Source organism: Trachypithecus francoisi, unplaced genomic scaffold (genome assembly GCF_009764315.1).
Source record: "Trachypithecus francoisi isolate TF-2019V2 unplaced genomic scaffold, Tfra_2.0 Lachesis_group5, whole genome shotgun sequence".
Lineage (NCBI taxonomy): Eukaryota > Metazoa > Chordata > Mammalia > Primates > Cercopithecidae > Trachypithecus > Trachypithecus francoisi.
This window is the reverse complement of record NW_022681470.1, coordinates 90,787,441-90,812,894: the sequence shown is the minus strand read 5'-3', so window position 1 is coordinate 90,812,894 and position 25,454 is coordinate 90,787,441. Positions and strand designations below refer to the sequence as shown.

At 39.2% G+C, this 25,454-nt stretch overlaps 2 protein-coding genes across 2 annotated transcripts in view; one reads left to right on the top strand and one right to left on the bottom strand.

Moving 5' to 3' along the window:
* The first annotated feature begins 1,572 nt into the window (after window positions 1-1,572).
* LOC117075102 (olfactory receptor 10Z1) lies at window positions 1,573-2,514 on the top strand. Its single transcript, XM_033197162.1, has one exon. The coding sequence runs from the start codon at window positions 1,573-1,575 to the stop codon at window positions 2,512-2,514; it is 942 nt and encodes a 313-aa protein (XP_033053053.1).
* A 3,347-nt stretch (window positions 2,515-5,861) lies between these two features.
* The window catches only part of SPTA1 (spectrin alpha, erythrocytic 1), an 88,020-nt gene continuing 68,427 nt past the window's right edge, over window positions 5,862-25,454 (bottom strand). Inside the window, exons 44-53 of the mRNA XM_033197083.1 lie at window positions 24,374-24,583; window positions 21,735-22,031; window positions 20,795-20,907; window positions 19,606-19,623; window positions 19,104-19,155; window positions 10,346-10,533; window positions 9,370-9,423; window positions 8,834-8,980; window positions 7,940-8,084; window positions 5,862-6,512 (exon numbers count right to left, since the gene is read on the bottom strand). Coding sequence (XP_033052974.1) covers window positions 6,384-6,512; window positions 7,940-8,084; window positions 8,834-8,980; window positions 9,370-9,423; window positions 10,346-10,533; window positions 19,104-19,155; window positions 19,606-19,623; window positions 20,795-20,907; window positions 21,735-22,031; window positions 24,374-24,583 — 1,353 coding nt within the window. The 3' untranslated portion in view covers window positions 5,862-6,383. The remainder of the gene's footprint in view (window positions 6,513-7,939; window positions 8,085-8,833; window positions 8,981-9,369; window positions 9,424-10,345; window positions 10,534-19,103; window positions 19,156-19,605; window positions 19,624-20,794; window positions 20,908-21,734; window positions 22,032-24,373; window positions 24,584-25,454) is intronic.

Genomic DNA, 25,454 nt, shown 5'->3' with positions numbered 1-25,454 from the left:
TTATAAGCATAAGTCCTTAGTTCTATAATTTTGGACCAGTTATTTAAAGTCTATTAAGCTCAGTTATACTTCTATAAAGTGTAACTATTAACACTATCTCACTAGGCTGCTGTAAATTTTAAAAGAGATTTATCTTGTGAAAAAAATGTAATATTTAGGACATGGTACCATGTTTATTATTTAAATCATGATCCTAGTATCTCTTGTTCACATTCCCCTTTCTGCTTTCCCCAAAAGGATATTCCCAACTAATGACACAAAAACACAATTAGATGCGCTTCCTGAGACAGCACCCACTGGGACTGGGGAGTCCTCCGAGGAAGAAGCTGTTTGGATGGAAGAAGATATTATTTACCACCTGGAACTAGGGGTGTGGAAGAAGGTTTCTTGGTATCATTTGGAGACATCACACTGCTCAGAATAGGAGATTCCAAAATGCATCTCAGGTCTTTCTCCTGTGGGCTAGCCTGCTGGGAGGCAGTCTAGTGCATGGCAACTAAAAGGCAGGACTTGCTTTATGAGCCTCTTCAGGTCAGTGTGAGCCTGTTCAGGCAAGAGGAGAATCCTCCCTTGACTTATGCTTTGGTTTAGAGCAGAGTTTTTGGAGGCAGCAGTACCTGATTTTGGGCTGAGAGATGCCTGCTGCACAATCTGCCTCGAGCCCTGGCTTTTTCTTCAGTGCTCAACATAGATTCACAGGTAAAAGGAGCCTGCCCTACTCTGCCCAAGGAATTTGGAAAGGGTAAAATGGCTTGGAAGAGGGGTTGTATAGATTATTGTTGAACAAGCTATTTCTTATTCTATGTTCATATTAGTGTGTGTTCCATAGTCTCTAAAGAGAGTCATCACTGCATGGGGAAAATAAGGATAGGTTAAGACTCACCATACCTGTTTTCTAATCCTGCTTCTGTGTGACTTCAAGAAAGTCACTTCACCTCTCTTAGTCTTTGTGCCTGATCTATAAAACAAAATCCATCAAGATCAACTCTCCCCATCTCCCCACAAAGTTCTAACAAGCAATATGGGTGTGTCCATATGTGTATTTTCACATGACAGTGTATGTATAAAGACAATATAAATGTATATGTGGTGTGTATATCTTTACATGTGATGTGTGTATCTATGAATTTGCACACTCTAAATACATATGTATTTGTAATGTATGTGCATGCCTGATATATTTGTGGATATGGCCATTAATATCAAATGTATAATTAATAGTTTTGAATGTGTAAAATATGCATAATTATGTGTAAATGCTATAAAGCATATATACACCTGCATGTATGTAGTCATATGTATGTTTGTGTACACGTATGTGCATATGAACGTCTGTGATTGTGTATCTGTGTATATGTACATGTACCTACAGTCATGTGAGAATGGACCCATACATTTGTGTCTAACAAACACTTTTTTGAAGTTTGAGTAGAGTCTAAATCAGAGCTTCCTTTTTAAGTTACAACAGGAACAAGAGAAAAAGAATCCATATCATCCACCTTTTAAAGAAGCCAGGTACCTACTAGCAAGGTGGAAGAAATCATGAAATCTACCAGGAATATATCTCTCAGAATGGGGCAAACCAATATAACCTCCTGGAGGGATTTTGTCTTCCTGGGCTTCTCTGATTCTGGGGAGTTGCAACACCTTCTCTTTGCCTTGTTCCTCTCTCTGTATTTCGTCACTCTGACCAGCAATGTCCTCATTATCATAGCCATTTGGCTGGATAGCCATCTGCACACCCCCATGTACCTCTTCCTTGTCTTCCTATCCTTCTCCGAGACCTGCTACACTTTGGGCATCATCCCTAGGATGCTCTTTGGCCTGGCTGTGGGAGACCAGGCTATCTCCTATGTGGGCTGTGCTGCGCAGTTGTTCTTTTCTGCCTCATGGGCCTGTACTAACTGCTTCCTTCTGGCTGCCATGGGCTTTGACAGATATGTGGCCATCTGTGCCCCACTGCACTATGCCAGCCGCATGAATCCTACCCTCTGTGCCCAGCTGGTTGTTACTTCCTTCGTGACTGGATACCTCTTTGGACTGGGAATGACACTAGTTATTTTCCACCTCTCATTCTGCAGCTCCCATGAAATCCAGCACTTTTTTTGTGACACGCCACCAGTGCTGAGCTTAGCCTGTGGGGATACAGGCCTGAGTGAGCTGGGGATCCTCGTCCTCAGTCTTCTGGTCCTCTTGGTCTCCTTCTTCTTCATCACCATCTCCTACGCCTACATCTTGGCAGCAATACTGAAGATCCCCTCTGCTGAGGGGCAGAAGAAGGCCTTCTCCATTTGTGCCTCGCACCTCACAGTGGTCACTATTCACTACGGCTGTGCCTCCTTCATGTACTTGAGGCCCAAAGCCAGCTACTCTCTTGAGAGAGATCAGCTTATTTCCATGACCTATACTGTAGTGACCCCACTCCTTAATCCCATTGTTTATAGTCTAAGGAATAGGACTGTACAGACTGCTCTGAGGAATGCTTTCAAAGGGAGATTGCTGGGTAAAAGATGAAGGTTACACCAATAGGACACTTTCTTCTGTGTAGGCTGGGCATAGACCAAGAACCCAAGCCAAAGGACCAGGTATTCAAGGCCTCAGGCCAAAGCTGTCCTACCCCCAATCATCTGGAAAAGCCTTATCCTGCCTCTTGCCCTTCCCCCCGACTGCTTGGAAATGTAAAGGCGGTGCTTCCTGCTCTGTTTACTGTGCACAACTCAAAATGAGCCCCAAATCTGAATTTTAACTTTCAGCCTCCTAGATGCCACCCCAGTTACTGAAACCCATTAAGAATTAAAAAATTTAATTAAGATAATCAAGAATTTTTTAATTAAGCTGAACAAAAGTTTGGAGTGTTCAAGTTCAAGGCAGGGCTGGTAGGAGCCTATCAGGGATACTGTAGAGATTTCTAAAATCATTACATAATTAGACTTTTTGACCTGTAATGTTCTTCCAAGATTGGAAACCTGGTGAATATCAGCTTGACAGGTTAGTTTAAAGCTTTGTTAAATGAACTGGTGGGTCATTTTTACTCCCACTGGGTGTCTTACATATTTTTATGCTTTTACGATTTTTTTAATTTCAACTTTTATTTCATATACAGTGGGGCACATGTGCTTACAGGTTCATCATTGTGCTATTGACAGTAGCAAAAACGTGGAATCATCTTTTTATATAGTTGTCCTCCCTATCTCTGACTCTATTACTTTGCCCTTTTTGTTTTAATTGATTTTCCAAGATGGGTGGATTCTATTTCAGAAAATATATTTACTTCCTTTTTTTTGATAATTGTTAATGCTCTCTGATAGCTTCAGAATCTTGCATGTTAAAGACCCTTCTCATTTGGGTCACTCACCAAACTGGATACTGTTCTTTTGAATCTATTACAGAACTATCTATTCTGCCTGTTTCACTTTCCCCATATAATATGGTTATATATAGTGGCAGACATTATTAGAGAAAGTGTAATGAACTCACAAGACCGTCAAGCAGGGGTTTGATTCCAAACTCTTAAACTTACTAGCTGTGTGACTCTAGATAAGTCATTTAACATTTTTTAGCTTCAGAGTTCTTATCTTTAAAATGGTTATAACTTCAGTTTTGTGTTGGTGGCTAAACAGGATCATGCATACAAAGAATTTAGCACAACCCTTGGATCATAGTGATCTTCCAATAAATTCCAGTTGCTACTATCAAAATGTGTGAAGGAAAAAGATACTGTCTTTTAGTTCAGGTAGAGTTTACTCTAGGTAGAGGATCAGAGAAGACTTCATGTCATAAATAGTATTTGAACATGTTCCTAAAGGATGAATGAGCTTTAAATGCACTGACTGGGGGGAAAGTACATTATCGGAAGAGAGAACATAAAAGCCAAAGGCTTGATGGTAAGACAATATAGGCCTGTTTCAGAGTGTGTGAGTTATTCAGACGGGCTGGAAACAACTCACAAATGATGCTGAGAAGTTAGTTTGAGTCAAGACTTACTTGTTGAAAGAATTTGAATACCTTGCTTCAGACATGGTCCTTTTGTCTATAGGAGATAAGGCGCAATAAAACGTTGAACAGAGAGTGGATCTGGGAAGGGATTTAGGAAGATTAATCTAGCAGCAGAGGGGATGATAGATTTCAGCAGAGAGAAACCAGAGGCAAAGAGATCAGCAAGAAATCCATGGATATCAGCTTAAAGAAAGGCAAAGAGGCTTGAATATGGATAGTGACATTCAGAGACTGAAGGAAATCACAAACATGAGATTCTGAGAAGGTAGAATTCATAGGATTTGGCAGTGAGATAGAAGTGGGGCATGGCTTGAGAGACGAGGGAAGAACTTAGGCTGAGAAGATATTTTTCAGACAGCAATCCATATTTTTCTATGCTCTCAGGAAAGAAACACATCCTCTAGTTGGAATTTGATGAAAACTGAATTTGAGAGGAAGGAAGCTAGATCTCAGAGAACAGGATGAAGACAAGTAGATGAGTTAGTCAGATAGCCAAAAGGGCCTCATCAGGGAGAAGGTCATCTACTCTAGAGTTCTCCATACAGGGAGAAGTAATCTCTCATTGCACTGAGGCCATGTGAGCAAATTCATTTCACCAATTCATTCAGTCTGCCCAGCATAACATTGCCTAAATGCATCGTGACCAAAGGTTAGTAAGTAAGGATGTTTCAAGTATTGCTAAGTAATACTTAATGGTCTAACTTCCACATGTAGTAGTCTTAAGTATGGAAGGGTATAAAATCACTTGGAAGGGTATAAAATCCAAATAGGTGTTTCTGGAATCTATCTCTATTTGTTTCTACCTTGAAACAATTGATCCGGGATAGGGAAAACATAATAGTCTTCAAAATCTCATTTGGTGATTCAAATTTCCTCCCTTGATTAAGTATGTGACTATGTGCTTAAAAAGGGCAAACTCTTCTTTTGGGTACACACAAAACTCTTCTTTTGACCCACTAAAACGACTAATAATTTGATCTAGGTCTTGAAAATTTTTTGGCAGGGTTAGCATTGGGGGAATGGAACCACATCCACTTTTGCTTGTGATTATTTTCAGCACAAATAGGTTTAGACTATCTATACATGGTGTGTTATTAAACAATGCTAATTCTTGATGGCCCATATCTTTTCCAACTGTACTATTTTTGGTAACTCATAATTAGACAATTTAGACATTTGTGAACATTAATTTTGAAAATACTTTCTGCTTGTTATATTCCATAGTATTTGACAATTTAAGAAAAGAATCACTAAAATACCTGTATGTTGTTAGTATCAATAATAACTTCTTAGCTTTAATGATTTTTTTGTTTAAAAAAGGCTCTTATGACAGGATTTGTCCTGCACAGATTCATTTCTATGCAGAGGAAGGGACTGAGACTTAAGATGGTAATCAAGGGGCAACATTAATGGATTGGTAAGTGGGGACTATTTGTTCAGAATGCTAGTAGTTTTATACACAGCAAATAAGTGATCTAAGAATTCTCACCAGCTAATGACACCATTACCTTTTATAAATCAAATCAGAATGTCGGCATGTAAACCTGTTCAGACTAAACTTGGCCTGAAAATTTATGAAGATAGTATCACCTCTTCTTTTTTTAAATTAATTCTTAATTTTATAAATAATTCTATTAACTGTTACTTTAATTGGATATGGAAGTATTATTTTTACTACATTAAAACTTAGGAGAAAATACGGGTGCTTGGAGGACAACAGAAAGCCCTGCTATGCTGGAATTTTGTCATTCTGAGCATAAGAACAGCTACCATAATTTTGAATCATGGAAAAAAAGTTAAGAAGAAAACAGGTGTTATGCTGATCTGTGTGTTGTTTCATTGCACAAACTAAAATATTCATGTTCTCCAGAATATCAAATATCTTTATTTTCAAATTTAAATTTAAACACATTCCAAAGTTTAAAAAAATTGTTTGCAAATTGCCTTGGATTTTATTTATTTACTATACCATGGCCCTTCTTTACAGTAAAATTAGCTGCCCACTCTTATATGAGTACAGTTCTCAGAAATATAGAAGCTCAACATTTCACTTGACTTTGCCCCAAAAATATTTTTAAAAAGAATTACTTTATAATAGGAAAAGGCATAATGATAAAGACATGCAAAACAGAACAAATAAAAATAGAAACTTTGACACCCCTCAGCAGTGACTAATTGCATACAAAATAGCTTCCACTCCTCCAACTCTATTAACCTTTCTATCTCCCACCCTTGAGATTTTTTAAGATCCTGCAATAAATGTAATATGCACACAAACACAAGCACACACACATGAGGCCATCTTTATCTTCCACATTTGCCTGTACTCTTCACCCCCCAGTAAATTTCTCACAACACTAAGATTTTTATGATCCATGAGGAGCTGCTTATGAGTTGCCAAAGTAGGAATTGGTGAAACCAACGTAGTCATAGCCAGAGAGATGGCTTCGACCCCGTGGGTCCATATATTGCTGCATATGTGTGGCACAGAATGACACTTGCTCTGGGGTAAGGGCCTGAAAAGTATAAAAAGAGAAAAATACAGTTATAGGGATTCAAAATAGCTGGCTCCTTGGGGCTTCCCATATTATGCCCTAAATGCAGGAGATGGAACATCTCTGGAAGATGCAAGCCCTGTTTCTATTACACACAATTTTTTTTCTCATAAATGTATAATTTCTAATGAGTAACTTAACTTTTAATCTCAGCCCTTTCTTGAAAAAGAGCTTACTCACTTTGATTATTCTGTAAATCTCATTCCCTAAAGTTGTTTTATTAACTAGAGGGAGTTATATGCCTAACAACATTTGTTGATCACTTGATCTATTTCATCCTCCTGGCTGCTTTGAGATGTGGGGACTAGCATGTTTTATGAGTAAGGTAAAATACTCAAGAAGGTAGAATAACTCACCACTGGTCACACTGCTAGAAAGTGGCAGAGCTGGGACTTGAACCTATGATCCTCTTATGCCAAAGAGTTCCTCTATTGGCTGTGCTGTTTGACTACCAAGTGGATCCCTAAAGATTCCAATGAGTTAGCACATGGGTGGGTGGATGGTGGGTTCCAGATATTGTCTGGAAGACCACATCATTTTCTTTTTGTAACAGCTTTGTCGAGGTATGATTGATAAAGAATTGCACCTTTAATGTGGACAGTTTGATGAGTTTAGACAATTGGATGAGTTTGTGCAAAATGATACCATCATGTATGTGACCCTTTGTAATCTGGTTTCTGCTTAATTTGTTTTCCCTTTCACTTCCTGTTACCGTCTTCCTACTTTAGGTATTAGGAAAATATGTTTTTTCAAGTTCCTTTGCACACACACTTGCCTTTGCCTGAAACACTTAAGCTTTCCTTTGGTCACTTGATGAGTTCCTGCATGTCCTTCAACACTCACCCTGTGTTAATCATAGATGATACCTTCCCTGATGCAAGTATTTTAAGGAGAAGAATGAAGAAAGCTCTTGGAATCAGAGAGAAGAGAGATTACTTCTGGTTGTAATAAAATCCCCCACATCTTTGTTCCCATCACAGATGTGTTTGCTTCTGTCACTGTGTTTTTAACTTGTAAAGTTCTGTCTTCCCCACTACACCTGAGTCTAGGGACTGTGTCTTACTAAACTTTGCTCTCCTTGTGCCTGGAACATAGTAAGCATTCAATAAATGCTCTTTGAATTAATGAGAAAAAAAGAGAAATATCCTTAAAAACCAAGTTACAGATTTTGAATGGACTCTCACATTCAATAGAGAAACACAGTATGTTTTTGAGTTGGGTCAAGACAAAATGAAGTGGGGACCAAAGCAAATGACATCTTGTGCAAGGGGAGGTCTGAAAAAAAAAAAAAAAGTGGGTGGGTTTTTTCAAAGTAGGCCACCGGGTCTGAGATGACCAAAATTCAAATTAGGATGACAGCGTAATAGTGGAAGCAACCAGAATCGGACCTGCTTCATGTCTTCTTTGGTAATATATGACTTGCCCTCCGCCAGGGCTTGGAAGGCATTCTCTATTTCATCACTGGACTTGATGTTTTCTGACTCCTTGTCAATCAGGAAAGCCGTATAGTCCTCCAGTGAGACGTAGCCCTTCCTGTGGGAGAAATGGATCAGGAGCTGAGCCTTCTCAAGGTAGAGAAGGAAGGCCCCTTTTATATCCTACTCAGTGTTGTGGAAACAGAGGAAAGCCAGATTCTCCAAGTGCCTCTTCCAGCTAAGCTTTCTGGGATGAGATGGGTTATGCTCTCCATTTTGGCTCCCCTTCATCACCCTTTTACAGCCAAATATACACTGTTTACTAAGCTCCAGACTCTGTTTCAACATGGGTCATTCAGCCTGATTCTCGGTGAATTTTGAAATTTTCCATCAGCACCAGCCCTCAGGTACCTCAAATAATTTCTGGTCTTCTTTGGTTTTTAGTATCAGCAAGAATTAGTCCTAACAGTAACCTGATCTCTTGATGATCTAACACACTCCCATAAGCACATAACAACCCCAACTCCATGTGTTGGTCTCTGAATCATCTATGTCTCCTTAAAATCTCACATACATGAAGGGATTCTTCTCTCTAGTCTCATCCTTATAAGCAGCTGAAATTCATAGATTGAATCTAAACCGTGAATTGGAGAAATTGTAAAGCTAGTTCTTGAGTTAAAGGTAGCACAGTTTACTGCTGAACTAATCTTGAAAGGGCACCAAGAGCTGCCTAATTCATTTATGGTTGCCTATTTCTTCCGATTTTCAGATGAGTTAATTTCATGTTTTATGGATCATTTTACTCTCTGTGCTTCTCCCTCCAAACCCCCATCCCTGCTGTGGTCTGACCCCTAGTCTTGTTCCTACCTCCCTGGATCCACAGCATCCAGGAACTTCTCAAACTTGGGCTCATGTTCATCCTCCTCCACCATGGGCAAATAGTAATTGAGTCCTCTCAGACAGGACCGGAATTCTTTGTGAGTCAAGCGCCCTGTCAAATTCTCATCAAAGTGTCTAAAGAATAAAAAAAGAAAAAAAAAATTTTATCAAGCTCAATAGAAAAACCAAGTGAGAATAGAAAGGAATATGTCTTATTGTGTCAGCTGAAGCTTTATTAATCTGTCATAAAGCTATCAGAGGACTGAATAGAAAGCTTGTCTGTGTCCTGTACATTTTATTTAAACCTAATGGATAGAAAGAAAAGCATAAAACGTTGAGAATGAAGAAACATATTTTTTGAAGTCTGAAAATCTCACAGAAAGCCATGACTGGAGAAAATGAGCATATTTAGATCTTCATTTAAGATTCCACCAAGCCTCATAGAGTGAGAGAAACATTATTTGTAGACTCATTCTAAATAGTCTGAAAAACAAAGAAGCAGTTAACTACGAAATTATACTCACTTATAGATTGTGCTAAACTCCTTCAGAGTCTCTTCACTCACACCTTGGGTGTCCCTGAAAGATTAAAAAAAAAAAAAAAACATGTATTTACTCTGCATATAAAACACAGGGCAGAAGAACAAAAGCCACATGGAAGACAGAGAAATTTTAATGGACAATTTGCTATTTGAGTCATCTAGTTCAAGAGTTGGCAAACTATAGTCCATGGGTGAAATCTGGGCTGCCAACTGTTTTTGTACAGTCCAGGAGCCAAGAGTAGTTTTTACATTGTCGTATGGTTGAAGATAATCAAAAGAATAAAATTTTTTGAAACATGAAAATTACATAAAATTTAAATTTCAATGTCCATATACAAAGCTTTATTGGAACATGGCCATGGTCATTCACTTATCATAGATGCTTTTTTCACTGTAACAGCAGAGTCAAGGAGTTACAGCAGAAAATATATGAGCCTCACAGAGTCTAAATTATTTATTATCAGGCCATTTACAGAAAAACTTTGCCAATCCTTATCTAGATAAAAATGTTGCCAAAATGCTATTGAGACCTGTAGCTGCTTTGATATGACAAATTTATCTAGAAAATAATGAGTTTCTGCCCTTCTGCTCTATTTGGCCATGCTTTAAATGTTTCTGTTATTTTAAACATTACATTTTAGATAAAATTCTATGAAAGGGAATGGTTTCCTAAGAGATCACATAAAATGGTGAAAGAGCTCTGAGAAATTGGGTATAAAAGTCAGTTGTTGTCCAAATGGGTGATGAGTAGGCTCAGGTTGATAGAGAGCACTGTCTTTTATTTCATGATGGATTTCAGTATAAAGAGAAATAGTCATTCCGTGGGGCAGTAAAGACCCAGAACGTTGGTTCTCTGAAGCAACTCTTTTATCTGGTGCACCAAACTCTAGCCCTTAGTTAAGGTCCTAACACCTAACACCACCTGCACCCCTCCCTGCTCTGGCACATTCCCTCAATACTTGGCCTGGATCTGTTGCTCCAGGTTGTGTTGCATCCGCAACCCAAGCTGGTACAGCTGGTCCCACTGCTGGGCCAATCCAATGGTGCTGTATTTGATATCAAGGATCAGAGCATCTTCCATGTTGTCCCCCAAGTCCTCAATCTTGGTTAGTTGACGCTTCATTGCCTGGATCTCCTTCTGTTTTCTCTGGAAAAATGACAGAGAAGAGAGACAGTGAGTCGTCCAGGTTACCAGCTCAAAACCTAAAGGTGAAAGAGGAGATAACTGGCTGATTTTATTTTCAGGGATCTTCTTGCTGTCTGTGAAAAAATGAACTACTCAGGAAAACCACTTCACTTCTGTAGCCCTCATTTATAAAATAATGGGAAGTTTAGGTGAATAAAACTTGTCATTCTGGTATTCTGTAATATATAAATCTAAGAGTTAGTAGTTATACATAAACACACATACATCTATATCTATATACTCTATCATCTCTCTCTCTCTCTCTCTGTCAATCATCTGTCATCTATCAAGAGAGCCAATAAAGAAAAATAAAATTTCCAGAGTCCATACATCATCACTGGCTCACAGGGATCTGCACTGGAACTTATCTGCAACACTGATTGTGGCTGAGCTCTCAGACTCACTTAAGCTCCACAGTGTTCACTCCTGGGCTGCCTTCATCAACTTGGAATGATGTTCATGGGCTGCTCCTGCCATGCAGACATGTTATATGCCAAATTTCTGGATCTTGCCCATGCTTTCTCAATGAGGGAATATTGCTCCCTACACAGTGCAAGTGTGAATTGGTTCTGATGATTGTGGAGTGCAGTGAAAACAATCTGGGATATGACAAAGCTTATAGCTCTTCAAAGGTCAAATTTGCCTGACATCTTTTTTTAAGTTTGAATTATATATAATAGATGTACATATTTCAGAGTATACATGACAATTTAATATGTTCATATAATTTGTAAAGCTCAAATCAGTATATGTTGGATGTCTATTACCTTAAACATTTGTCTTTTCTTTATGCTAGAAACATTCAAATTATTTTCTTCTAGCTATTTTAAAATATACAAGATATTATTGTAAACTATGGTCACCCTACTGATCTGTCAATTACTAGTCTTATTTCTTCTATCAAACTGTATATTTATACCCAATAATCAACCTCTCTTCATTCCTCTATGTCCCCCTACCATTCCTATCCTCTAGTAACCTCCAATATACCCTCTTCATGAGATCCATTTTATTTAGCTCCCACTTATGAGTGAGAACATGCAATATTTGTCTTACTGTGCTTGGCTTATTTCACTTAATATAATGACATTCATTTCCTTCCATGTTACTGAAAATATCAGAATTTCATTTTTTAATGGACAAATAATATTCCATTGTGTATATCATGTTTTCTTTATCAGTTAATCCATTGATGGGCAGTTAGGTTGATTCCATATCATGGCTATTGTGAATAGTCTCCCTGTTATCTCCTGTCATAAACATGGGAGTGCAGATATTTCTTTGATATATTAATTTCCCTTCTTTTAGATATATACCCAATAATGGTATTGTTGAATCATATGGTCTTTCTCTTTTTAATTTTTTGAGGAATTTCCATACTGTTTTCTGTAGTGGCTGTACTATTTCCACTTTCTCTACATCTTCACCAGCATCCATTATTCCTTGTCTTTTTGACAAAAAAAAGGAACTCATCAAGTGACCAAAGGAAAGCCTAATGGTTTCAGGCAAAGGCAAGTGTGTGCGCAAAGGAACTTGAAAAAACATATTTTCCTAATATCTAATGCATAAAGTAGGAAGATGGTAACAGGAAGTGAAAGGGAAAACAATTAAATAGAAACCAGATTACAAAGGGTCACATACATGATGGTATCATTTTGCACAAACTCATCCAATTGTCTAAACTCATCAAACTGTCCACATTAAAGGTGCAATTCTTTATCAATCATATCTCGACAAACTCACTTGAACTCAGGTGAGATGACAGTCAAAACTACCTGACATCGTATTCTGTAGTATTTCATTTTTTTGTTAGAAAAATAATCAAATATAATTAGTTTTTTTTCTGCTGCAAGAATGATAGTAAAAAAAGAAAAAAAATATTGAGAAATACTGCTCTAACCCATTACTTCACTCAATTGTCAAGAGATGATTAGATTCGAAATACAAGAAAAAGATGGCCGAGTAGGAACAGCTCCAGTCTCCAACTCCCAGCGCGAGCGACACAGAAGACCGGTGATTTCTGCATTTTCAACTGAGGTACTGGGGTCATCTCACTAGGGAGTGCCAGACAATCAGTGCTGGTCAGCTGCTGCAGCCTACCAGCGAGAGCTGAAGCAGGGCGAGGCATCGCCTCACCTGGAAGCGCAAGGGGGAAGGAAATCCGTTTTCCTAGCCAGGGGAATTGAGACACACAGCACCTGGAAAATCAGGTAACCCCCACCCCAATACTGCGCTTTAAGGAAACAGACACACCAGGAGAATATATCCCACAACTGGCCGGGAGGGTCCCATGCCCACGGAGGCTCCCTCACTGCTAACACAGCAGTCTGCGGCGATCTATCCCCAAGGCAGCAGCGAGGCTGGGGGAGGGGCACCCGCCATTGCTGAGGCTTAAGTAGGTAAACAAAGCTGCTGGGAAGCTCGAACTGGGTGGAGCTCACAGCAGCTCAAGGAAGCCTGCCTGTCTCTGTAGACTCTACCTCTGCGGACAGCGCACAGCTGCAGTCCAATGGGGAAGCAGCGGGGGCAGGTGCAGACGTGAACGACTCTGTCTAACAGCTTTGGGGAGAGCCGTGGCTCTCCAAACGCGGAGGTTGAGATCTGAGAACGGACAGACTGCCTGCTCAGGTGGGTCCCTGACCCCTGAGTAGCCTAGCTGGGAGACATCCCCCACTAGGGGCAGTCTGACACCCCACACCTCACAGGGTGGAGTCATCCTGAGAGGAAACTTCCAAAGGAAGAATCAGACAGGTACACTCGCTGTTCAGCAATATTCTATCTTCGGCAACCTCTGCTGCTGATACCCAGGCGAACAGGGTCTGGAGTGGACCTCAAGCAATCTCCAACAGACCAACAGACAGTCCTTCTGACTGTCAGATGGAAAACTATCAAACAGGAAGGACACCTATACCAAAACCCCATCAGTACGTCACCGTCATCAAAGACCAGAGACAGATAAAACCACAAAGATGGGGAAGAAGCAGGGCAGAAAAGCTGGAAATTCAAAAAATAAGAGCGCATCTCCCCTGCAAAGGAGCGCAGCCCATCGCCAGCAACGGATCAAAGCTGGTCAGAGAATGACTTTGACGAGATGAGAGAAGAAGGCTTCAGTCCATCAAATCTCAGAGCTAAAGGAGGAATTACGTACCCAGCACAAGAAACTAAAAATCTTGAAAAAAGAGTGGAAGAATTGACAGCTAGACTAATTAATGCAGAGAAGATCATAAACGAAATGACAGAGATGAAAACCATGACATGAGAAATACATGACAAATGCACAAGCTTCAGTAACCGACTCGATCAACTGGAAGAAAGAGTATCAGCGATTGAGGATCAAATGAATGAAATGAAGCGAGAAGAGAAACCAAAAGAAAAAAGAAGAAAAAGAAATGAACAAAGCCTGCAAGAAGTATGGGATTATGTAAAAAGACCAAATCTACGTCTGATTGGGGTGCCTGAAAGTGAGGGGGAAAATGGAACCAAGTTGGAAAACACTCTTCAGGATATCATCCAGGAGAACTTCACCAACCTAGTAGGCAGGCCAACATTCAAATTCAGGAAATACAGAGAACGCCACAAAGATACTCCTCCAGAAGAGCAACTCCAAGACACATAATTGCCAGATTCACCAAAGTTGAAATGAAGGAAAAAATCTTAAGGGCAGCCAGAGAGAAAGGTCGGGTTACCCCAAAAGGGAAGCCCATCAGACTAACAGCAGATCTCTCGGCAGAAACTCTACAAGCCAGAAGAGAGTGGGGGCCAATATTCAACGTTCTTAAAGAAAAGAATTTTCAACCCAGAATTTCATATCCAGCCAAACTAAGCTTCATCAGTGAAGGAGAAATAAAATCCTTTACAGATAAGCAAATGCTTAGAGATTTTGTCACCACCAGGCCTGCCTTACAAGAGACCCTGAAGGAAGCCTAAACATGGAAAGGAACAACCGGTACCAGCCATTGCAAAAACATGCCAAAATGTAAAGACCATCAGGCTAGGAAGAAACTGCATCAACTAACGGGCAAAATAACCAGTTAATATCATAATGACAGGATCAAGTTCACACATAACAATATTAACCTTAAATGTAAATGGACTAAATGCTCCAATTAAAAGACACAGACTGGCAAACTGGATCAAGAGTCAAGACCCATCAGTCTGCTGTATTCAGGAGACCCATCTCACATGCAGAGACATACATAGGCTCAAAATAAAGGATGGAGGAAGATCTACCAAGCAATGGAGAACAAAAAAAAGCAGGGGTTGCAATCCTAGTCTCTGATAAAACAGACTTTAAACCATCAAAGATCAAAAGAGACAAAGAAGGCCATTACATAACGGTAAAGGGATCAATTCAACAGGAAGAGCTAACTCTCCTAAATATATATGCACCCAATACAGGAGCACCCAGATTCATAAACAAGTCCTTAGAGACTTACAAAGAGACTTAGACTCCCATACAATAATAATGGGAGACTTCAACACTCCACTGTCAACATTAGACAGATCAACGAGACAGAAAGTTAACAAGGATATCCAGGAATTGAACTCATCTCTGCACCAAGCGGACCTAATAGACATCTATAGAACTCTCCACCCCAAATCAACAGAATATACATTCTTCTGAGCACCACATCGCACTTATTCCAAAATTGACCACATAATTGGAAGTAAAGCACTCCTCAGCAAATGTAAAAGAACAGAAATATAACAAACTCTATCTCAGACCACAGTGCAATCAAACTAGAACTCAGGACTAAGAAACTCAATCAAACCACTCAACTACATGGAAACTGAACAACCTGCTCCTGAATGACTACTGGGTACATAACAAAATGAAAGCAGAAATAAAGATGTTCTTTGAAACCAATGAGAACAAAGATACAACATACCAGAATCTCTGGGACACATTTAAAGCAGTGTGTAGAGGGAAATTTATAGCACTAAATGCCCACAGGAGAAAGCAGGAAAGATCTAAAATGACACTCTAACATCACAATTAAAAGAACTAGAGAGGCAAGAGCAAACACATTCAAAAGCTAGCAGAAGGCAAGAAATAACTAGATCAGAGCAGAACTGAAGGAGATAGAGAACAAAAAAACGCTCCAAAAAATCAATGAATCCAGGAGTTGGTTTTTGAAAAGATCAACAAAATTGACAGACCGCTAGCAAGACTAATAAGAAAAGAGAGAGGAATCAAATAGATGCAATAAAAAATGATAAAGGGGATATCACCACCGACCCCACAGAATACAAACAACCATCAGAGAATACTATAAATGCCTCTACGCAAATCAACTAGAAAATCTAGAAGAAATGGATAATTTCCTGGACACTTACACTCTCCCAAGACTGAACCAGGAAGAAGTTGAATCCCTGAATAGACCAATAGCAGGCTCTGAAATTGAGGCAACCATTAATAGCCTACACACCAAAAAAAGTCCAGGAGCAGATGGATTCACAGCTGAATTCTACCAGAGGTACAAGGAGGAGCTGGTACCATTCCTTCTGAAACTATTCCAATCAATAGAAAAAGAGGGAATCCTCCCTAACTCATTTTATGAGGCCAAAATCATCCTGATACCAAAGCCTGGCAGAGACACAACAAAAAAAGAGAACTTCAGACCAATATCCCTGATGAACATCAATGCAAAAATTCTCAATAAAATACTGGCAAACGAGATTCAGCAGCACATCAAAAAGCTTATCCACCATGATCAAGTGGGCTTCATCCTGGGGATGCAAGGCTGGTTCAACATTCGCAAAACAATAAACGTAATCCAGCATATAAACAGAACCAAAGACAAGAACCACATGATTATCTCAATAGATGCAGAAAAGGCTTTTGACAAAATTCAACAGCCCTTTATGCTAAAAACGCTCAATAAATTCGGTATTGATGGAACGTACGTCAAAATAATAAGAGCTATTTATGACAAACCCATAGCTAATATCATACTGAATGGGCAAAAACTGGAAAAATTCCCTCTGAAAACTGGCATAAGACAGGGATGCCCTCTCTCACCACTCCTATTCAATATAGTGTTGGAAGTTCTGGCTAGGGCAATCAGGCAAGAGAAAGAAATCAAGGGTATCCAGTTAGGAAAAGAAGAAGTCAAATTGTCCCTGTTTGCAGATGACATGATTGTATATTTAGAAAACCCCATCGTCTCAGCCCAAAATCTCCTTAAGGTGATAAACAACTTCAGCAAAGTCTCAGGATACAAAATTAATGTGCAAAAATCACAAGCATTCTTATACACCAGTAACAGACAAGCAGAGAGCCAAATCAGGAATCAACTTGCATTCACAATTGCTTCAAAGAGATAAAATACCTAGGAATCCAGCTTACAAGGGATGTAAAGGACCTCTTCAAGGAGAACTACAAACCACTGCTCAGTGAAATCAAAGAGGACACAAACAAATGGAAGAACATACCATGCTCATGGATAGGAAGAATCAATATCGTGAAAATGGCCATACTGCCCAAGGTGATTTATAGATTCAATGCCATCCCCATCAAGCTACCAATGAGTTTCTTCACAGAATTGGAAAAAACGGCTTTAAAGTTCATATGGAACCAAAAAAGAGCCCGCATTGCCAAGACAATCCTAAGTCAAAAGGACAAAGCTGGAGGCGTCACGCTACCTGACTTCAAACTATACTACAAGGCTACAGTAACCAAAACAGCATGGTACTGATACCACAACAGAGATATAGACCAATGGAACAGAACAGAGTCCTCAGAAATAATACCACACATCTACAGCCATCTGATCTTTGACAAACATGAGAGAAACAAGAAATGGGGAAAGGATTCCCTATTTAATAAATGGTGCTGGGAAAATTGGCTAGCCAGAAGTAGATAGCTGAAACTGGATCCTTTCCTTACCCCTTATACGAAGATTAATTCAAGATGGATTAGAGACTTAAATGTTAGACCTAATACCATAAAAACCCTAGAAGAAAATCTAGGTAGTACCATTCAGGACATAGGCATGGGCAAGGACTTCATGTCTAAAACACCAAAAGCAACGGCAGCAAAAGCCAAAATCGACAAATGGGATCTAATTAAACTAAAGAGCTTTTGCACAGCAAAAGAAACTACCATCAGAGTGAATAGGCAACCTACACAATGGGAGAAAATTTTTGCAACCTACTCATCTGACAAAGGGCTAATATCCAGAATCTACAAAGAACTCAAACAAATATACAAGAAAAAAACAAACAACCCCATCAAAAAGTGGGCAAAGGATATGAACAGACATTTCTCAAAAGAAGACATTCATACAGCCAACAGACACATGAAAAAATGCTCATCATCACTCGCCATCAGAGAAATGCAAATCAAAACCACAATGAGATACCATCTCACACCCGTTGGAATGGCAATCATTAAGAAGTCAGGAAACAACAGGTGTTGGAGAGGATGTGGAGAAATAGGAACACTTTTACACTGTTGGTGGGATTGTAAACTAGTTCAACCATTATGGAAAACAGTATGGCAATTCCTCAAGGATCTAGAACTAGATGTACCATATGACCCAGCCATCCCACTACTGGGTATATACCCAAAGGATTATAAATTACTCTACTACAAAGACACATGCACACGTATGTTTATTGCGGCACTATTCACAATAGCAAAGACTTGGAATCAACCCAAATGTCCATCTGTGACAGACTGGATTAAGAAAATGTGGCCTATATACACCATGGAATACTATGCAGCCATCAAAAAGGATGAGTTTGCGTCCTTTGTAGGGACATGGATGCAGCTGGAAACCATCATTCTTAGCAAACTATCACAAGAACAGAAAACCAAACACCGCATGTTCTCACTCATAGGTGGGAACTGAACAATGAGATCACTTGGACTCGGGAAGGGGAACATCACACACTGGGGCCTATCATGGGGATGGGGGAGGGGGGAGGGATTGCATTGGGGAGTTATACATGATATAAATGATGAATTGATGGGTGCTGACGAGTTGATGGGTGCAGCATACCAACATGGCATAAGTATACATATGTAACAAACCTGCACGTTATGCACATGTACCCTAGAACTTAAAGTATAATAAAAAAAAAAAAAGAAGAGATGATTAGATTCAATTGTATCATCTTACTACATCATATAATATCAGAAATTTGCCAGTGTTAGGCACTTTTACATTTGCTCCTTCACTTCATCATTATGTTCTAAATCCTTTGTAGCCACAAAACATGAACTCATCCACTTACTGTTCCCAAAGCCTCTCCCACTCTGGGCAGATCAGAGTCTCCCATGAAATTCTTTCTTCAGGGCAAACAGTGAGTCTACAATGGGTACTAACTCTATTGTGTAGATGCAGAAATTGAAATTCAGAGATTTAAGTAGACTGAGGTTTATATTCATGATGTGGTAGCCTATGGTTAAAATGGACTTTAGGTGATACATACCTAAAAGTATCTCCTGGGCTGCCCTTAAGTGATTATTTTTACACTCTTTATAATTTTGACAATATCTTCAGCTAACGAAAAACAATACTTACTTTATTTGCTTCCAGCTGGGATTCCAGAGTTCCTGTTTCCTTGAGCAATGATCTAGTTAAGAACCAAAGGAAAACATTATGTATCACATCACAGGTCAATATTTCATACATGCATACCAACTCAAAGCTCTTCTGTTTCAACTTCTCCAAGGTTATGTGGCTTCCATGAAGCAAAGTTTCACAGAGCCAAATTTTCACAACCTTGCCAGACTGATGAGAAGGGAAGGCATTCCCTAGTTGTTCTCTGACTAGGAGAAGGCTTTCATGTACCCCTCTTAATTATTCTTCTTAAATATGCACTTAAGCAATGTAGGCAAGATTCCATCTAGTGAAGTATAAGGGTAGAATGAAATATAATGAGTTTTCCCTTCTCACTCCACATATTTATTTCCATACTACCAGATTACAATGGAATGAAGATGCCTCAGCACTAAGTCCTTTTTAATGAATTCTTCCAGAATAATATAATAAAACAAACATGATGATAACATAAAATACTGACCCATCCAGAAAGTAAGCCCTGGACATGGAGGTCCGGAACAGGAATCACATGAGAGAAAAAGGAGATGATATGTTAAAATGGATTACTTTAACTATCTCATTTCCTCAGATTTATGAAACATTTCAAATCTTTTGTTGCCACAAAACATGAACCTGTCCACCCACTGGTTCCCAAGGCCTCTCCCACTCTGAGAAGAACAGTCTCCCATAAAGCTCTTTGCTTCAGGACAATGAGCACCAATGTCAAGGAATATGCTTGGTATTGGACACACACAGCCAGGATGTGATGAAGTCACCCAGAAAAGAGTAAGAGAAGGGTGTTCTGTGTCTTCTCTGCCTTCTGTCGGATGGTTTAGACATGGTATAGGATTTCTTTTTGTTCATTCGTCGTTGTCAGTGAGTATGTAGAAAAGTGTATATCATGAATTGTCTAAACCACCACATTAACTCTCAGAAGACCACAGTTTTGACCCACCTACTGCATACCATCTACCAACTTTGACCATGTATTCTAACATATTACATCTTCTAAGTCTCCCTTTTCTAGATCATTTACCCCAGAAGACGTGACGTACGTTATCTTCAGGTGCAGAACAGTTTGCTACTAATAAGTACAATTAACATAAATTATCTCACTTGATTCTCATTAGAACTTTAGTAGGTACACAACAGTATGGCTTCATAGGAGATATTCATAGAAGGTTCTGCTTCTGGTTGTGCCAGTAAATACATATGTGACCTTGAGCAAGTAAATTTATCTACTTGAACTTTCCACACTTGGAAACAGAGCTAATAAGATCTGCTTTGTACGCTTTTCAAGGTTGCTCTGACAATTAGGTGAGGTAATGGATATGGAAGTACTCTGTAAAGTGCAGTGTGGCATGCAAACATAAGAAATTGTTATTATTTTGGACTGAAATTACAGGCAACAGAAAGAAAGGTGAGAGTATCAAGGAGAGAATACAGAAGTGTACAAAATAAGCAGAAGGATGAAATTGTCATTTCTTGTTTTACCAAGGATTGATTCAGAAAACAGTCAACTCCAAATATAAAGCATAGGCAAGATATGGTGATTTTAGGGCAGAATACACGCTGTCAGAGTCTCTCCTCTTCCCTTCAAACACATATTTCATCCCTAAGGCAAATGGAGGTGGTGTAAGGGTCATGGTTTGGGATGTAGCACAGCACACCTGGTTTCTAGGATCCACTGAAGGAAGGCACTGGCATTCTGTTCAAACTCCTGACACATCTCAAAGTTCTTGACCTGTCTTGCCTCTTCCTTTTGCAGCTCCTGCTCCCGTTCCTAAAACCCCAAATACAGACAACGTGACTGACACTGAAGGCCTTTATTTGCCATAAGAGAATTGGTTTGTAGGCTCAGGTGCATATCTTTCCTCTCTCAAATCTAACATATCTTCCAGAGATATGTGCCTGTGTGCTCATATTTTATGCAGTCCACCTGTTACCTCTAAAATGTAAAGATAGCTCATGTATTTCCCAAAAGTACTTGCAGGCTCCTCTAAGGCCAAGTCCTGTAATAAGTATGCTAGTAATAAAGGCAAACCTCCCCTCTTTGTAATTTTTTGGGGAAATTTAATTTAAATGAACACAAAAGCAGCCTTAAGGGCTTGCTACACTTAGAAACAACAGTTACTATCTAAAAATGGTGACATTATGGTTAGTTTTCTATTATATATTTTATGTTTCATAGTTTTAGTAATGAACATTATTATACACAGACAAAAGTTAAAAATACATATGTAGCAAGGCACTTTTGGAGGTGTATCTAAAAAAGAAAATGCCTTGAATGAGGGGGATATGTCAACTCTGAATACATGTACAAGCCTCATGAACTTTTCATAGCTCATCATTAGAACCATGTCTCGGGGCATCTGTTTGCTTCTCAGAATCATTGTTCAACACTCAGAAGCAGGAAACCAAATTATGGGACATAGGGTATACCTACTGTAAACATATTTTCCAGTTTTTCTTAGACTGTCATGTTTCATGCTTGCTGTCCCAGTATAATTATTAATAGTACTCCTTCTATCTCAAAAGTCTCTTTACTTGGATAATAAAGTGGTTATGCTCACTGTAGCCGAAGGAAGTTTCTGCCGTGTTCCAGGTTACCTCAATGATGTCAGATAGATGTTTCCAGGTCCTTTCCAGCACCTCCACTGTTAACCAGGTATAAGGGCTAGAAGGCACACCTAAGGCCTTAATCTGCTGGTCTAGCTCCAGCAAACATTTAAAGTCTGCTTGAGCCCCAGCCAAGGAGGCTAAGAAGTCCTCATGGTCTTTCTGCAGCTGCCGAATTTCATTCAGGGAGACACAGTGCACAGGCTCTGACAAGTTTTCTTCTGCCTTTTCACACCAGTTGTTGAAAGCTGAAGCCTTATGTGCAAATTCCATGAACAGGTCCTCAGCCTGCAGAGAGCAAAAAAAAGACACTATCATCTTTCCTGGTAAAGCCTCTCAGCAGAAGAGAAGATTGAGGATAAAAATAATGCCTGTCTTTAAATATCTGCAGGGCCAGCAATCTAAAAGGGCAGAGCTAAAACCAATAGGGACTGTGTACTTTGATGGTTGAACATGTGAGTTAGCAGAACGAGCCTTGGTTCTGGCATTTTCTCATTGTGTGAAACTGTTTAAATCTTCCATCATTTACAAATGAGGGAGGTCGAACGATTTCCGAAATTATTTCAGTTGTAAAATTCCAAAAGTAGCAAAGGTAGTTTCCAATTATATGATTTCTTATTCTAAAGTCTATGCTCCAGTTCTGCCTGGCAGGAAGTAAACATGAAAAGAAAAAAAAAAAAAAGGCATTGAATGAATGGATGAAATAATGATTGAATAAACAAACCAAGAAAATCTGTTATCTCCTTTATCTACTTTATCTTTTTATCCTACAAGCTTCTGTAGACCACACTGAGCTGACTTCTCTTTGACAAGCCTAGGTCATTCTCCTACCTTCCTTTTAAACCTTGTTCAGGCCTCATTTCATGCCCAAAACTTTTCAAACCACTGCTTGAACTAATTTTCTACCCTCTAACCTGAATCCTCAGTACAAATATATGCATCATTGTATTACTGTCTGGCATTATCCAAATGCTCTGAATAGCTCCGAATTTTCTGTATTACTGAATGACAGAAAAAGCATGTTTTTTTCAAACAGCAAGTGATCAAAAATACTTTTATACTTAAAATACATTACAGATTTTGGGTCAGCAGATTGTACTGCTAAAGAGGTTTGTCTTGAGCAAACATAAAATAAATTTTTCCTTCCCAAATACAAGAATTAAAAAGAAGAAAACTGGCGCAAATGGAGGGAGGATTTCAAAGTTATTAAACCATTACATCTGATCCTGTACTCATTTCAGCAATCTATATGCCAAAATAGATCAATACAGAGAAAATTAACATGTCCTCTACACGGAAAGGACACAGAAACCTATAAAGTATTTCATATCGTTTTCATAATATTATAGATTGAGTGAATACTTTATAAATATTTTGTAATCAGAAAATAAAACTCCTTGTAGTTTGAAAAATTTTTTTAAAAAAGATTAAAAATATGAAGGAGCTTCCTATGCAGAATGCACATATGTGTGTAAAATTGCCCACTTAATTGATTTAATTTTTCACCTAAGATTTATTTGATGTAGGCCTGCGTTTTTCAAAAGTGTAGAAATTAACTAAGAATCTAACTTGACTTTTACTCTTGTGTTATTTCCTAAATTCCTTAACTCCTTGACTTAATTCACTACCAAGTATAATGATTCTTAGGGTCTAGGAGTGCTCAGTAATTCCACCGACCATTCTGATTTCCTTTCATTTATTTATTTTTTCAGATGGAGTCTTGCTCTGTCGCCCAGGCTGGAGTATAGTGGCCGCAATCTGGGCTCACTGCAAGCTCTATCTCCTGGGTTCACGCTATTCTCCTACCTCAGCCTCCTGAGTAGCTGGGACTACAGGCACCTGCCACCATGCCCAGCTAATTTTTTGTATTTTTAGTAGAGACGGGGTTTCATGGTGTTAGCCAGGATGATCTCAATCTCCTGACCTCGTGATCTGCTCTCCTCAGCCTCTCAAAGTGCTGGGATTATAGGTGTGAGCCACCATGCCTGGCCTCCTTCTAGTATTGATATTTTTATGATCAATATCCAATGCCTTAGCAGCCAACATTTGAAGGAACATTTTGATTACATATTTATATGGAACTTAGGGGTCTATACTGCACTTTTGATTCATTATATTTTATAATAGTAATAACAGAAAGGCAGAATAGAATGGTGATACTACTCTATTTTCTAAATGGGGATATCAAGGTTTAGGGATATTAAGTGACTCTTACAAGGTCTTCAACCTAGGAAAGCTTGATATAAGGTGAGAACATGTTTTATGACAACTTGTCCAGTGCTCCTTTTATTTGGGTTAGGATAAGCACAGGGACAAACTTGACTTTTGCCTGACAGTTTTAATTCTACCTTATACAAAGCCCTCCCATCCTCTTGTTCCATCTACCTCTTCCACTATATTTGATTGGCTTCCATTTCAAGTTAGTGATGCAACTAAACAGTCATGCTAAAATAATTTTTTTAAAGCTTCTTTTCAATCTACTTTTTGCTCAGTAAGAATGTCTTCCTGACATCTTTCAATGCAATAAAAGGTTTATGTATTATCCAAACAGTTTCCAATGTCTATTTCTGAATTTCATAGCTAATATACAGGTAACAGAGAACTGATCATGCTTCATAATTTTTTTAAACCTTCTCTAGAGGCAGCTGTTTCTCCAGCAATTTCTGTCTGTGGACTGCCGAGGCTTCCAGCAACTGCTCCCAGCGCTTCAGCAGGGCGGCATAACGCTCTTCAATGGCTTTAGACTGGCTGTGTTGAGCAGCAATCAATTGGTCTTTCAGGTCAGTGATCTCGGGAAGTCTCTCTTGCTGGAAACTCTGCAAACTGGCATCCAGAGTGTCCTGAGAAACATCAGGAGAGAGGCCATGAACAGGAAAATGGTGTAAGGATCATTCACATCTGGGTTCCACCAGATTTTAATCATAGATAAGGTTAGGCAAGAATTAAGATGATGATTAAGAAAAAGGAAATATAACTTAAAGATGTAAGCAAACATTTGGGGCTGAAAGCTCCAGTTTACGTATATTTTACAGTTAGATTTTATGCTAGATATAAAATTAATTGATATGGTTTGGTTTGACTGTGTCCCCACCCAAATCTCATCTTGAATTGTAGTTCCCATAGTCCTGACATGTCGTGGAGGGGAGCCAGTGGGAGGTAATTGAATCATGCGGGCAGTTACTCTCATGCTGTTCTTGTGATAGTGAGTGAATTCTCACATGATCTGATGGTTTTATAAGGGTTTTTTTTCCCCTTTTGCTCAACACTTCTTTCTGCTGCCTTATGAAGAAGAACGTGTTTGTTTCCCCCTCTGCCATGATTATAAGTTTCCTGAGGCCTCCCCAGCCATGATAAAATGTGTCAGTTAAACCTCTATTCTTTATAAATTACCCAGTCTTGGGTATATCTTTATTAGCACTGTGAGAACAGACTAATGCAGTACATTGGTACAGCAGAGAGTGGGGTGCTACTGTAAAGATACCTGAACGTGTGGAAGTGACTTTGGAACTGGGTAACAGGTAGAGGTTGGAAGAGTTTGGTGGGCTCAGAGAAAGACAGAAACGTGTGAAGGTTTGGAACTTCCTAGAGATGTGGAGGGCTCAGAAGATAGGAAGATGTGGGAAAATTTGGGACTTCCTGGAGACTTGTTGAATGGCTTTGACCAAATTGCTGATAGTGATATGAACGATGAAGTTCAGGCTGTGGTGGTCT

Bases quoted from the DNA above. Each gene is read 5' to 3' on its own strand.
- LOC117075102 (XM_033197162.1), top strand. From the start codon at position 1,573: ATGGGGCAAACCAATATAACCTCCTGGAGGGATTTTGTCTTCCTGGGC.